At 35.4% G+C, this 16,673-nt stretch overlaps 1 protein-coding gene across 2 annotated transcripts in view; it reads right to left on the bottom strand.

Moving 5' to 3' along the window:
* The window catches only part of LOC150102042 (zinc finger CCHC domain-containing protein 8-like), a 183,861-nt gene that overhangs the window by 148,966 nt on the left and 18,222 nt on the right, over positions 1 to 16,673 (bottom strand). For both annotated transcript variants that reach the window (XM_090400361.1, XM_090400360.1), the window contains exons 2-3: positions 7,487 to 7,579; positions 6,409 to 6,505 (exon numbers count right to left, since the gene is read on the bottom strand). In XM_090400361.1, the coding sequence (XP_090256487.1) occupies positions 6,409 to 6,505; positions 7,487 to 7,579 (190 nt within the window). The remainder of the gene's footprint in view (positions 1 to 6,408; positions 6,506 to 7,486; positions 7,580 to 16,673) is intronic.

The raw sequence follows: 16,673 nt of genomic DNA, 5'->3' as shown, positions 1-16,673 counted from the left end.
ATACTATTTTCAAGGCCACTTCAGGCCACCAATAAACAGATTCATTGTAAAAATCCTGCTGACTGCACCATTGTAAATGGGGCTTTCTTCTTTATATCTTATATATATCTTCTATCTTATCAACAATATTTCTTTATCTAAATATTTTTGCATTTCCTTTCTTATTCTACCTTAAGTATTTTTTCTCATGCCTGGGATCTCCAGATATTTGTTTGAAGACTGCACCTCTGAAATTCCCCTATAGGCAAAAGAAAGCTTTGATACCCTAGCAGATCAAATAATCACTTATATCCTATCTTAGCCATAGTTTGCAGTCATGACAAAAATTACTCGCTTTTTATCTTAAATCACTGCTATCATTGGGGTTCCACTGTCAGGTCCAAATAGTGTTTTTAGGATCAGTGCATTGCAAAAGATTGAATCGGACAACTATTTTTATCAAAATAAGTTTAATTTCTGGTTTAATAATTGTATATATCACATGAAATCACAAGATTCATTTATGAAAAGTAATTCTTAGACTTTCTCAATCACTCAACTTGGTTTCTAGTATATTCTTTTGCACTTACTTAGTTAGACTTTCAACAAGCATACTTTATATTACAATTATCAGGAAGTTATACACTTAACGTGAATTCGTTAGGTGTGCTTGATATTCCTAATTTAGCATCAATCAAAATACAACATACATGTATACAAATATATCTCTCAGAATCTCATTCCTTTCAAACACTTAATCATAATCTAGGCAATTATATTTACATATCCACCTCATTGAGTTTGAAACATTCCAATGATATGATAGCAGGAACATACATTACCATAAAATTCAATCATAAGTACACACATAATTAATCAAAGAAATTTCAATAGCTCAATATTTTCTCTGAGGGAAATTAACTGCGCTCGTGCTTCACTCATTAGCGATTACACACATTTACGAGAAACGTTAACACGCTAAATACTATCTCCTTAAACTAGACAATTTAACAGTTCGATAGGGAATTCTTTCTTAATTCACAAACAATTAATGAATAGATAGACTCACATGGGTCTCTTCCTATCTTACATTATTTCAGGTGATGCTCTTGGTTTCAATACTTTTACATCCCTTCTTAAACAATGAGCGAGTTAATTCCCTTTGGGCTTATTTTGCTCTTTATACAGATAGCTTTACATAGAGAAATAAAATATACATTTGTACAAGAAAATTTAAGTGAATTCCTACTGTAAAAAATCAATGTTGCCAAAATAAATTATCTAAAACTTCTACTTTTTACAGTAGGAATTCACCTAAATTTTCCTGTACAAATGTATATTTTATTTCTCTATGTAAAGCTATCTGTATAAACAGCAAAATAAGCCCAAGGGAAATTAACTCGCTCATTGTTTAAGAAGGGATGTAGAAGTATTGAAACCCAAAATTTAGCATGTCTTTTGAAAATCGTTTGCAAGTCCCATCGCAGGTGACCTTCAAGGTCAATATTGAAAGGGCACGGTGCAAATCAAAAGGAAAGGTCTGTAGGCAGGATTAAGGAGGTAAAGGGAGAAAGTAAGATTGTCGGCGAATATTAGAGAAACATTATCCAGGTTCTAAAAACTCCTAGCAAGACTCGCACGGGAACGTTAGGGATACCAAAAACTTAATCCAAGGCGCAGGGACACTGGTGTTTAAAAGGTTTGGTTCTGAGATGAGAAGGGCTTCCTTTTCTGCATGATCCATCCACGAGAGACTGAAATCAAGAGTTGTTGTAAGTTCTGGTGGGGAAGACAGAGAGACCCATCCACTGATAAGCTGCTCCAGTCACAGCCGAAAATATCTGGAGGCGATAAGTTAAGGAGAAATCTTGCTGTATTGGTCCTGAAGTTGAGTAAGTGCATGACCTGACCTATGCAGAAATCCTTCACCAGGCAGTTCAAGTTTGCCTACGCTGGTAAGCCTACTCAATATCCCGCCAGCTGCCGCGACTATTCATCGGTGTCCTGTATCGCTTTGAGGAGAATTCCAAAACACGGAACAGAGGAGAGAAATCCCCCTCAAGTGCTAAACAAGAAAAAAAAGGACGGAAAGCACATGCAAGATAGGAAGAGACCCATGTGGGTCTATCTATTCATTAATTGTTTGTGAATTAAGAAAGAATTCCCTATCGAACTGTTAAATTGTCTAGTTTAAGGAGATAGTATTTAGAGTGTTAACATTTCTCATAAATGTGTGTAATCGCTAATGAGTGAAGCATTAGCGCAGTTAATTCCCCTCGGAGAAAATATTGAGCTATTGAAATTTCTTCGATTAATTATATGTGTACTTATGATTGAATTTTATGATAATGTATGTTCCTGCTATCATATCATTGGAATGTTTGAAACTCAATGAGGTGGATTGCATAAATATAATTGCCTAGATTATGATTAAGTGTTTGAAAGGAATGAGATTCTGAGAGATATTTGATGCTAAATTAGGAATGTCAAGCGCACCTAATGAAGTCATGTTAAGTGTATAACTTCCTGATAGTTGTAATATAAAGTATGCTTGTTGAAAGTCTAACTAAGTAAGTGCAAAAGAATATACTAGAAACCAAGTTGAGTGATTGAGAAAGACAAAGAATTACTTTTCATAAATGAATCTTGTGATTTCATGTGATATGTACAATTATTAACCACGCTACTGGCCGAGACGTCTATAGACGTCAAAGTTGTCGTGGATGCGAAGTGCATATTAAAATTATAATACCATTGGTATTACATTGAAATATATGATGGATACGAAGCATATGAGGATGCGTATTTGATCCATAACGGCCGGTGAGGTGGTTAAACCAGAAATTAAATCTTATTGTTATTGTTGATAAAAATAGTTGTCTGATTCAAATCTTTTGCAATGCACTGATCCTAAAAACACTATTCGGACCTGACAGCAGAACCCCAATGATTAGTAGTGATTTAAGATAAAAAGCAAGTAATTTTTGCATGACTGCAAACCTTAGCTAAGATAGGATATAAGTGATTATTTGATCTACTAGGGTATGAAAGATTTCTTTTGCTTATAAGGGAATTCCAGAGGCGTAGTCTTCAAACAAATAAATATCTGGAGATCTGAGGCATGAGAAAAAATACTTAAGGTAGAATAAGAAAGGAAATACAAAAATATTAAGATAAAGAAATATTGTTCATAAGATAGAAGATATATAAAAGATATAAAGAAAAAAACCCGTTTACATCATGATATCATACCAGACAATGAAAATTATCACACACAAAAAAAAAACTAAATAAATAAAATAATAATAATAAATAAATAAATAAAAAAAAAAATAAAATTATTAAATAAATAAGATAAAATAAATAATTACAACAGTTCTAGGAAAATTCAGCGTAAACATTTTCACCATAAAACATTTTCGGCGTAAGACATTTTGCATCAATTTTTGTAAATAATCAATGGATGATAAAGGGCATTATAAAATCATTAAAAAGGTAAATCTTTATAAAAGTGAATATCAGTGATACATAGCATAATGAAAGCATTTAAAAATTGTTCAAATTAAAAGAAATGCTGCGTAAATAATTAACTTTATGCTGCAGATAGCCAATTCAACAAATCCATCACTAACATCGCTCATTGGAAGAAACTAATGCTGTGAAGCATTTAATTTTCATGTTGAATTCAGCATCTGTTTGATAGAGTAACTTCAAACCAATGGCAAAAATTTTGAGATAAAGATTCTGTGTCATATGAAATAAACAACCTGTTATTTATTTCGGGTGCAAACTTTGTTTGCACACACTTGGATAAAGGATTAAACTAAATTTATTATAGTCTAACCAAGTGAAAAATAAACTTTCAACTGTTATAGTTGTTGATGTAACCATGTTCGAAAAGCATTGATAGTTGCTTTCTCGAAGTCAACCATTAATGTTTCGGGATCTAATGATGAACATAAGCCCTTTAAGGCACTGAATAATCTGCTGTAAGTTAATTCTGATTCGCCAGAAAGCAAAGCAAAAAGCTACCATGGAATCCTTAGGAGTCTCATACCAATCCCAAGCCTGAATAAATGTTTGAGTATTGCAAAGCTTTCCATATGAGTAGGATGAGAACCAGAATGTTATCATCAAGAAAACTGTGGATGGAGTAGTTCAGGATCAGTGAGAGAAGGTCCTTTATATATATATGAGGAAGAGGATGAGTGAAATAACAGAGCTCTGAGAAACATCTACATTAGTTGGAAATAAAGACAGAACATCCTCAACAATTACATGCAGTAAACAACCTGAGAGAAAATTGACAAATCTAGTTCCAAAATGAGGAAGGCAAACCAAGGTGAGAGCAACAGGTATGACAGGCATCTTCTTTCTGAAATTGGCTTAGTATAAGCTTGCTTCTGCACTGTAGCATGGATGCCAGCAGAGTATAACTAACATATAGATGATAAAGAACCAGACACTGCTTCAGGAGCATTTCTCTTTAGCTCAACTGGTGGGATTTCATCAAAACCTTTCTATTATCCAGTATGTTCACAATCTTCTTTTGAAGTCTTTCTGGCAGAAGGCCACAGGAAACAAGATGCAATGTTCCTGGTAAAGAAAGCGATCATCTATGCAGGAGTTGGATGAGAAGAATAATGTCGGGGAAACAACTTTATCTTTAAGTGATGTGAAAATACTATCATCTGGGTGAGAGAGAGAGAGAGAGAGAGGGAAAGAAGTGGAAACAGAGATGGATAAAAGTTGTGTCCAACAGCTTTTAGACACAATTTTTGCAAGGGACCAGAAGGCATGACAGCCACAGGTAGTGAGTCATCTATATTTATCCTTTAGCATGTCAGACTTATCCCTGTTAATGACAGTTTTGTAAGTGTTAAGGGTTTTGGTGTAGGCTGTGAATGAAGCTGGAGTTTTTGTCTCAAGCCATTTACATTAATTTTTTTTTAAACTGCCTTAGATATTGAATGGGAATTTTAAACACAATGGAGAATGAAGGCTGTCATCATTCCAACATGGATAACTTCTGTAACATGACCACAAGTATCTAGTTCTGTGGAAAAGAAACAATAGTCTGACCACGGAATGGAGAAGAGAAGTCTCGGAGATCTTTCCACTAGGCACTGTTGCAGTGCCTCAGCCATTCACAACAACATACACTGCTGTTGTGAAAAGAGAGGGCATCCCACTAGAGATGAAACTTGGATAACCAAGAGGAGCAGTCACCTCAACAATGTATCTGAAAGAACTGGTGAGCAGAGTAGATTGTCTGGGATTATAGCTGGGTGAGGAACAATTTGCTTCAGGTCATTACCGACAGCAGACACCTCAGCTTCTCTTCCAGCTTGGTGAGTGAAACTGGAAAAAGGGAAGCAGTTGCAGATGCTAAAGGCAATCAAGGATGATGATTTCACTGTTAGATTAGGAAATCAAGTTTTAAGGAGTTGGGGAAGTCAGAATGATTTTCAGAATTGGGTGGAATGGTAGTGACAGCAGATGAACAATATATAATGAAGCAAGGTAAACCACAGAAGTACATCCTTGTGGTGGAAGGAATCAAGCAGAGTATATATAGTTTGGACAGTTAAGGCTGTAGTTGTAAGAATAATTTGGGGTTTAGTCACCCCAAGACACAATACAGGAAATCAGGTTTGAATGTCTGCAGGTGATGATATACATCACCTTAAGTTAGTGTTTATATCACAAATGGTGATGAAGTGAATGTGGAAGAATATTTTATAATTTTTTTTTTTGAGTTTTTTTTACATTACATTGGGGGGGGGATTTTTTTTGAGGAAGGTTTGCTTATTTTTACCACAGTGACACTATATTCATTTAAGTTTGGCAGCATGTTAATATCTGAGAGGTGAAGAGAGAAAGAAAAAAAAAGTAGGGCACCATACTGTGGGAGGAGACACATACAGATATATAGGGCATTGAAATTCCCTCTTAAACATGTTGCTCATAGCGAGTGCATCCAGTCTTCTTGCCATAATGTGGTCTCAACAGTGCCCCTCACATTCCATCATGCACCTCCCCTCCAAGAATGATCTGACAGTGAAGATAGTAGCAAGATTATGTGCCAGCTGATCAGGAAGTCTACTAAACACCTTAACACCAGATTCAGTCCCATACATTGTCTGGCAGCCAACCAGCAGAACTGCTTCACTGCTGTACCCTCAAAGATAGAGCGGTTCTAATTCTTCATAGTATATTTGGCATGTCCTTGAAGGGTAGCACTACATGTTAGAAGATTGGAGAAACCAGAACTCCTATTTTAGGGAGCATAAATGGTAAGTCACTTCAGAACCCAATAAGCAAGGTGACTTTCACTTAGACCAGAAATGGTCTGAAGTTTAATGTTCTGTTTATCTGTCTGCTAAACAACAAAGCATTTAATTAACAACCACGAAAGAACAAACCTACCTTTCCTACATCCTCTAAAATTCTTATATCTACTGATAAATCTTGTTCCTCTGATAACAGCTTCCTTAAAAACTTATCAATTTCATCTCCATATTTTCTAAAGTGAAAAAAACAAAACAAAGCAAAAACATATAATGAAAATGAGAATGTCTAAATTATTTCTGCATAACAATTTTATTATAAATAAATATATTAATATTTATATACAGGGTGAGCAAAAGTCTCTTAACACTTAATATAAAATAATCAAGTTACTATGGATAAGGGGAAAGGAGAGCACAACCTATGTCAACAGAAGGTAGAATCTAAATTGGTTGGGATTACAGAGCAACTACAAATATGAGTACAGAACTGAGGAATCGTGTGACAAGAATATAGAAATGCTTACACCATAAAACAAAGCTATGTGTTAAGTGATTCTTCAGTCACTCAAGTGCAATGAAATTTCCTAATGTCATTTCGATAGCTCCACCGTCTGAGAATGACATTTGAACATAGAACAAGAAGGTTCACACACACAAACAACTGTGTTGCTACAAAAGACTACATCGGTTATTTTACAAGTTGAAGATCATACATGCTTTGGAAGAGGGCCTCTGACATTTATTGAGGAAATGTTTATGCAACTGAACAATGGAGATAATTACCTGCAAAAATTTTTGTTTATAGATGAGTCATTTCATATCTCTGTGAATTAGCACAATGGAAGAGTAGTAATCCCAAATCCACACAGAAAATAGATGCATAAACGACAGGGCTGCTTTACAAAGATGACTGGAATGAATTGAATCTTAAGGCATATATCAGGATACTACTGCAACCATCAACAGGAACATGCTGGATCATAAGGGGTTCTAACTGGATGTAATCCCTGTAACACACAATGCTCTTTATGAGATGTACAAGTGTGTGTGTGTGTGTGTGTGTGTGTGTTACTAAAAGCCTCATGAGTTTGCCTATATCAATCAACAAAAGTCACTTTTTCTCTGCAAGCATAACAACTTATTTTATATTAATAATATTCAAAAACATTTGGTTCGCCCTGTATTTTGGTACAAATAAATTTTTCACTACTTACTTTGCAAGAATTTTCTTTTTGAAAGTTATTTCCACGAGGGATATCATCTGTTTATCATCATTTTGAAGAGAACGATTATTTTTTTTTGATCTTGAATATTCATTAAGGCAAATAATATAAACTTTAAACTTTTGTGTTTGTTTTAAATAATGCATAAGATATCATATTAAGTTATGCAAAATTTTACATTTTTTAAGAATTAAAGGAATTCTGATAATTTAAATCATGTCCAATACAATGATTGATTATACTAGCAATTTATACTTCTTAATATATACAGTATACAAACAAATTAAGAACATGCCTGCCAGACTGCTGATGATTTACAACTTTCTAAAAATACAAGCAAAAGGTGTTTTAATTTGGTCAATTGTAAATTTTTATGAGCAGCCCCATGTACAAAATATCTAAACAGTTATTCACTGCTTTATCACTCTTTATCCACTAGCCATTCCTTCCTATATAAAAATTCCAATTTCAAGAGCACAGCTACAAGGTCACGCATCTCTTCATCCAAACCATTATGTGGGGCACTTTGAATAACAGATCTTCAACTCCATTTCTTTACTCCCCATAATGCGACAAAGATATATAAATGATGCTCACATTAGAAGTAGAATCAAACTCCTGCCTCTCTCTCTCCTCAGACAATGTTGTAGCAATCACATAGCCTCTTGCATTACAGTCCACAGGAACCTAATCCACACAGGAAAGTAGATTTGTCTCAACATTATGACATTATGAAAAAACATTAAACATTATGACAAATCTGTTATCTATAATATAGTCTATTCCCTGTGCTCCACTAAGGTATTAAAAAAAAAAAAAATCAGAATTTATAAAACAATAACATTCATCAACAAAGCATTCCAAGCTACCTTCATCAAAAAATAATCAATCAATACAAACTCTCTTCTTCAAGATCAAAGCCAGGCATAGAAAGCATACCACAAGGCAAGGATATTACACAAGCCAATCCACATGCATCTTCAAACCCACTCAAAAATTGTTATACATCCTACCATCACTCAAAGATTCAAGCTCAGCTTTTACCCTATACAAGAGCCTTCTGCACTTTCAATCTTGCATACATAAGATACTTAGAAAACTGAGAACTCAGGCCCTGCTGAACACAGTTAATACACCACAAAGTCCAGGAGAAGAAGATGAAAGAAATATATTATAGAAAATTCTTCTTAGAAAAATTATTTAGGCTTACTAAGTACTACTTAACCAACTCAACCTCAACAGGAATAATGGATTAAAACTTTCACAACTGAGAAATGGTCCTACAAAATCCCATCAACATTACCCATTTTTCTTCTTAATCCCCCTCCCCACCACACCCTCCTTGCCAGACCCTGCTCATGGAAGAGTTGCATGATTAGTCCCTTTCCTTGGTGAACTCGTAACCACTTGAGAATGGCTATTGAAACACAGCTTAAATACTATAGATAGTAATTTTGTATTAGTGGTATCCCAACAATGCAGGTGAAATCTGTATCCATATTATAATGTTGTTGTTGTTGTCTTATGCCAGAAAATCCTATATTTCGCAACCACTTAAAATACTGAAAATTCCATTTTCCATACTTTATTTTTCAGAAAATGTTTTTATTATGTACGTAAACTGTATATTTCTGGATACTCTGCATGCTGAATACAATAAAAACTGCTATCTTCTTATAAGCCTGGATAGGTCACCTTTGGTTGAAAAGGCCTAAATTTATGCTTCTCTTGCACTATGACACAGGGAATCAAACTCATTTCTTCCAGACCAAATGGCATATTCAATGTTATTGATGATGCCCTTTATGGACATGATGTGGAGAAAAGTTGGAACCTCTGATCTCAGGAAAAATCCCAAGGATCAGTACCCTAGAATATTCCTACGTATGTCAATGATGAGTGATAATTTGCATGTACTCATGCCACAATAACTATAAAAGATAATGTACCGTATTTGCCACATATAAGATGCACCCCCTTTTCTGTACACATTTTTAGGAAAAAAAACTTTTTTTTAGATCCTCTTCCTGATTCCGCTAAGTTCTTATCATTTTTTCAGTTGGGGGTAGCCCAAAATGCCTCTCTGCAATTTATGGCTGAAAAACGTCGGCATTGCTACAATATTGCATACAAGCTACGTGTGATTGCGTATGCTAAAGAACATGAAAACAGGGTCTTTAGTATACGCAATCACACGTAGCTTGTATGCAATATTGTAGCAATGCCGCCGTTTTACAGCCATAATTTGCCAAGAAATTTAGAGAAAATTTAACGGCAGAAATTTACCACCATTCACAACAACTGGAAAGTTTAAATGAACAGGAACACAGCTGTGATCGTCAATGACAGCGCATGCGCATCAACTGAACTTGATGTACCTGGAATGCTCTCACACACTGCAAGGAAGCAAGAAGGAAATCGCATAACTCGGAACAGAGAAAATTTCCAGAAATGAAAGTAATAAAAATCTGATTATCGGCATATAAGACGCACCCTGTTTTTCAGACCTATTTTCAAAGAAAAAAAAGTGCGTCTTATACGCCGGCAAATACGGTATTTATTTTATGTGCAAGGAAGTAAACAAATAACATTTCTTAAAAGAACATGGTGCTTTTAAATTTTAAAGGCAAATATTATGACTTTCTGTGTATTTTCTACTAATTTTTTAAAAGATTCTGATATGGCTATAAGCTGTTACACAGCATTAAAATAGTTGTCATATATTTAACATTAAAAAACTCTTTCTTTTAAGGTTACATTGTGGTCAGCATTCATAGTGAATAATTTATGGAGACAACACACGTGTTAGAATGATTACTTTACGTATTATTAAGAAAGTTAACATTAAAAAACATTTTTAAGCCTTTTTGGAGGAGAATGAAATACGTTATAATACAAAGAAAATGCTGTATCAGCTCATAAATGGCACAAAATTTTTTATGCTTCATTACATCTTTTTATTTCATTAAAAAAATCCTGATTTCTAAGGAAAAAATAATGTAAAACTTTTGTTTGTAAAAAAAAAAATAAATAAATAAATTATTTCTTAATAAAATATAAATTGTTGTGGAAAAATTCTATCACTAAAAAGCAGACTAAATAATTAAACACACACACACACACACACACACACACACATATATATACTAGGGGCTCTTCCCCCCTTATTACACCCCCACCCTGAGTTCCGGGCTGGTAAGCCGATAAGACAAAAAACGTGACATAAAAACGTTTCAAATTTTGGCTTATCTTTTTATATACATAGAGTAGATATACAATAAAACCCCTTTTTTACACTTTTCAGGGGACTGATGGAAGAAAGTGTAAATAGCAGGAAATGTAAAAAAACATTTAAAAAAGGCTAAAAGATGACTTACTGCTAGTATGTGAGTCTACATACTAGATTACAAAATTTAATAACTGAAAATAAATGAATTTACAATTACTTACATTTATCTATTTAAAAAAATCTTTAATTGTTGATTGTTTTTGCTTTTGGTGTTTTTTTTTTTTTTTTTTTTTTTTTTTTTGACAAAGCACCAGATTGCTTTGCATTTAGTTCAATGCTTGACCTGCTTTTCACTATCGTGTTCAAAGTGGACAGAGAGTCCAAGATCTTTTGCTAAATGTACACATGTTCCAGCATGAAGATCTATATGTCGCAGAATTGCCATCTTTTCTTTTACCGAAATACATTTTCTGTCTTTTTTCTCCATGTTACTAGCATGGATAATCCACCACTGCAACTTGAAAGCAACTTTCACACGCTAAATTATGTAGCAGAAATTCTGTAATATCAAATTCATACTGTGATTAAAAAATCACGGTATCACTCATCACTACTACAAGCGTGCAAGTCACCGTGATGGCAAAAACGAAACTACAGCCGAAAGCAACGCCATCTGGGAACAGAAATCTGCAAATTTCCGCAGAAATAGATTCAAAAATCAGCATTGCCACCCGAGAAAAAAACGCAAATCACGGGAAATAACGTCCACATTAAGTTGTTAATGGCAGAAAAACAATATATTGTAAGAATAGGCCTTAAAACGGGACCAACAGAAAATGATGTAAATGGCAGGAAAACGTAAATTGCGGGAACGTAAAAATAGGGTTTTACTGTATGTGTATATATATACAGGGTGTTCGGGATAAATTTGACAGTTTCGTAAGGAAAAAGAAAATCTTCTTTGTATCTATTAAATTTAATGAATTGACAAAAAAACATTACAGGCAGAGTTAATTACAATACTATCAACAAGATTTACTCAAAATAACCACCATTAGCATCGATCACAGCTTCAATTCTGCTTCGGAACCTCGAACAAGCTGATGCTACAGTCTCCCTGGGAAGGGCCGCAAAAACTGTTTTAATTTTATCCATTAACTGGGCTTTTGTATTACTGGAAGTGCGATTGGTGTCTTTTTCAACTGCGCCCCATACAAAATAATCCATGGGGTTAAGGTCTGGGGAGTTTGGAGGCCAAACATTTGGACTGGTGAAGTCGTAGAAATTTTCAGACAACCATTTTTGACTTTTCCCAGAGGTGTGGCAAGGGGCCGAATCCTGCTGCCATACATACGGCCTACCGTTGACTACCCTTGTTATCCAGGGCTTGACTACAGTTAGCAACTCCACGAACAAAGCCCGAATTCCAATGCCAGGGTTCTTCAACACCTGTTCCTGCAGATTTGCGAGGAATTCTGCTGTACGAACGCAATCAGATCGTCTGCTAGGGATCTTTCTTCTTGCTACATCCTCGTAGTCACCATTGCAAGTCTCTAGTTCATGCCTGATTGTTTTTACTGTATTCAGGGAGCATTGGGCAGCAGTCGTAATATCCTTATTTTGATGGCGGGCACGAATCATCATGATACAAGTTATTCTCTTCCATGATTCAGGTGGGTTCCAGCTATCCATCCCTTCTGACATCTTGTATATGAATGAAGAAGGGTCCAAACTTTTAAATGAAGAGAAGTGTGTGTTAATACATGTAACTTACGGAAAAATATAATTAATTATAAATATGTCAAATTTATCCCGAACACCCTGTATATATATATATATATACAGGGTGTTCGGGATAAATTTGACAGTTTCGTAAGGAAAAAGAAAATCTTCTTTGTATCTATTAAATTTAATGAATTGACAAAAAAACATTACAGGCAGAGTTAATTACAATACTATCAACAAGATTTACTCAAAATAACCACCATTAGCATCGATCACAGCTTCAATTCTGCTTCGGAACCTCGAACAAACTGATGCTACAGTCTCCCTGGGAAGGGCCGCAAAAACTGTTTTAATTTTATCCATTAACTGGGCTTTTGTATTACTGGAAGTGCGATTGGTGTCTTTTTCAACTGCGTCCCATACAAAATAATCCATGGGGTTAAGGTCTGGGGAGTTTGGAGGCCAAACATTTGGACTGGTGAAGTCGTAGAAATTTTCAGACAACCATTTTTGACTTTTCCCAGAGGTGTGGCAAGGGGCCGAATCCTGCTGCCATACATACGGCCTACCATTGGCTACCCTTGTTATCCAGGGCTTGACTACAGTTAGCAACTCCACGAACAAAGCCCGAATTCCAATGCCAGGGTTCTTCAACACCTGTTCCTGCAGATCTGCGAGGAATTCTGCAGTACGAACGCAATCAGATCGTCTGCTAGGGATCTTTCTTCTTGCTACATCCTCGTAGTCACCATTGCAAGTCTCTAGTTCATGCCTGATTGTTTTTACTGTATTCAGGGAGCATTGGGCAGCAGTCATAATATCCTTATTTTGATGGCGGGCACGAATCATCATGGTACAAGTTATTCTCTTCCATGATTCAGGTGGGTTCCAGCTATCCATCCTTTCTGACATCTTGTATATGAATGAAGAAGGGTCCAAACTTTTAAATGAAGAGAAGTGTGTGTTAATACATGTAACTTACGGAAAAATATAATTAATTATAAATATGTCAAATTTATCCCGAACACCCTGTATATATATATATATATATATATATATATATATATATATATACACACATGTAATTAATTTTTTAACTTGGTGATACTGTATATTAGGGTTACCAAGTAATTTTACAGGGTGTCCCAAAATTCACGCAAGATTTAAATTTAGCGCCATTTGTGCGGTAAAGTGTTGCCATCAAGAAAAAAAGACAGCGTGACAGCTGACAGGTCAGGGTTATTAAAAATGAACACACACAGCGAAGAGAGTTCGCTGAATGGATTATGGAACAACAACAAGCGGATGCTTATTTTTCGAACAAAATCATCTTCAGCAATGAGGCTTATTTTCATTTTGATGGCTTCGTTAATCGACAAAATTGTTGCATTTGAGGTTCAGAAAATCCACGAGTGATTGTTGAGAAACAAATGCATCCACAACGTGTCACTGTTTGGTGCGGATTTTGGGCTGGAGGCATCATAGGTCCATTCTTCTTCAAAAATGCGGCTAGTAAGGCAATAACAGTTAATGGTGCTCGCTATCACGACATGATAATCCAGTTTTTTGTGCCTAAATTGCAAGATATGGATGTAGACAATATGTGGTTTCAACAAGACGGTGCCACATGCCATACAGCCCGAGAAACAATTCAATTACTGCACGAGTCATTTCCTGGTCGTGTAATTTCCCGTTTTGGTGATCAGAATTGGCCGCCCAGATCATGTGACTTAATGCCGTTGGACTTTTTCCTTTGGGGATTTTTGAAGTCTAAGGTTTATGCCAACAAGCCCACAACCACCCACGCCTTGAAGGAGGAAATTGAGTGCTGTATCAACGAAATTCAGCCACATTTATGAAAAACGGTCATGGAAAATTTCTACAAGAGTACGTATGTGCTAGCAAAACCTTGGAGGCCATTTACCCGATATGCTATTCCATGCATAACCCTATACAGTACACTTTATGAATCAATAAGAAATTACAATGTTTAATTAAAAACCTGTGTTTTCTATCAAAATTACTTTTTGCGTGAATTTTGGGACACCCTGTATAAGCTTGGTTATTTATACACACACACACACACAGTAAAACCCCATTTTTACGTTCCGGCAATTTATGTTTTCCTGCCATTTACCTCATTTTCCGTTGGTCCCATCTTAAGGCCTATTCTTACGATATATTGTTTTCCCGCCATTAACAACTTGATGTCGACGTCATTTCCCGTGATTTGCGTTTTTTTCTCGGGTGGCAATACTGAGTTTTGAATCTATTTCTGCGGAAATCTGCACATTTCTGTTCCCAGATAGCGTGAAGGTTTACTCGGTTTGATAACATTAAAATTTATTTAATGACTGAAAACCAAGGTTTTGAATAAAAAACTTTATTAAAGATGAGGAAATGATAGAGAGGATTCAGAAGTGCACAACAAAAAGCTGGTGACTGGTTTATAGAATATTTCCTATAAAGATTTGTGACTTACAAAATTTGGATGATAGGAAACACACCGAAGCGCATAAGTTACTAAAAGGATATTACAGAAAAGATATAGAAGTTTTTTAATACATGGCAAGATGAGACAGAATATGAAGCTATCCCTGAAAGTTATGTACAAGTGTGATTATTAAGAGTGCAAGAATATATTTTTTTTTGTTTGCTTCTTTTGCATAGATTACAATACATAAAGAAATAACTGTATATTTGCCAACCTAGTTGGCTGAGTGATGAGCATACTCACTCTCCAATCAACAAGCTGCGAGATTAAATTCTACCAGGGACATGGATGTCTTTAGGCGAGAGGTGAATTTCATCACCTTGCATGAAACCAATGCTCTGCTTATTGAAGGCCTGAAGTGGCTTGAAAAAGTTTCATGTCTGGTATCTTTAGCAGAATTTCTGGATTATGTAAAAAATACAACAAAATACATTTTCATAAACAATTATAAAATTTTTATAAAATTATAATAAAAAAATGCATGTCATAACAGCATTCATATATATAATTGATGACATTCAATTACCGAACAAGCCTAGAGCCATTTTTGGTATATATAGTACTGCAGACAATTTTATTGGCCATTTTTAAAATGGCCCAAAAGAAAAGACATCATTTAACAGAACATCTATTATTTCATGAAATCTCCAAGGAATCCAAAGACTCATTGAGAGAGGGGGACCTACTCTACAACACTTCGTCTCTCTACTTTCATCCGTTACCATCATCTACACCAATGGCATATACTACACATCACCACTAATATTTTTTGTCTGTAAATTGATTGTGTCCTGAAGACCGACTTGCCTGTATGCAGGATGAAAAATCTGAGTTTCTGGGAGAAAAAAACCCTGCTACTTCCGTATGAGATCAGCTAACTCACCTTCAATTGGGAAAAAACCCATATGCATGTCATTTTTTTTTTTTATTATTAAATTCAATCAAGTCAGAGAAGAATTTATTATCATCATTTTGAATAATTTATTCAGTCCACTTACAATATAAAAAAATACAAAAAAAAATCATTCATTAACCAGTCTGATATAAATCTATAAAGATTGCACTATACAGGGTGTTCGGGATAAATTTGACATATTTATAATTAATTATATTTTTCCGTAAGTTACATGTATTAACACACACTTCTCTTCATTTAAAAGTTTGGATCCTTCTTCATTCATATACAAGATGTCAGAAAGGATGGATAGCTGGAACCCACCTGAATCATGGAAGAGAATAACTTGTATCATGATGATTCGTGCCCGCCATCAAAATAAGGATATTACGACTGCTGCCCAATGCTCCCTGAATACAGTAAAAACAATCAGGCATGAACTAGAGACTTGCAATGGTGACTACGAGGATGTAGCAAGAAGAAAGATCCCTAGCAGACGATCTGATTGCGTTCGTACAGCAGAATTCCTCGCAAATCTGCAGGAACAGGTGTTGAAGAACCCTGGCATTGGAATTCGGGCTTTGTTCGTGGAGTTGCTAACTGTAGTCAAGCCCTGGATAACAAGGGTAGTCAACGGTAGGCCGTATGTATGGCAGCAGGATTCGGCCCCTTGCCACACCTCTGGGAAAAGTCAAAAATGGTTGTCTGAAAATTTCTACGACTTCACCAGTCCAAATGTTTGGCCTCCAAACTCCCCAGACCTTAACCCCATGGATTATTTTGTATGGGGCGCAGTTGAAAAAGACACCAATCGCACTTCCAGTAATACAAAAGC

This window comes from Typopeltis vanoorti, chromosome 11 (assembly GCF_054136105.1).
Source record: "Typopeltis vanoorti isolate ZY-2024b chromosome 11, IOZ_Tvanoo_1.0, whole genome shotgun sequence".
NCBI classification, from domain to species: domain Eukaryota; kingdom Metazoa; phylum Arthropoda; class Arachnida; order Uropygi; family Thelyphonidae; genus Typopeltis; species Typopeltis vanoorti.
The sequence above is the reverse complement of the archived record's forward strand: the minus strand, read 5'-3'. Positions and strand labels throughout refer to the sequence as shown.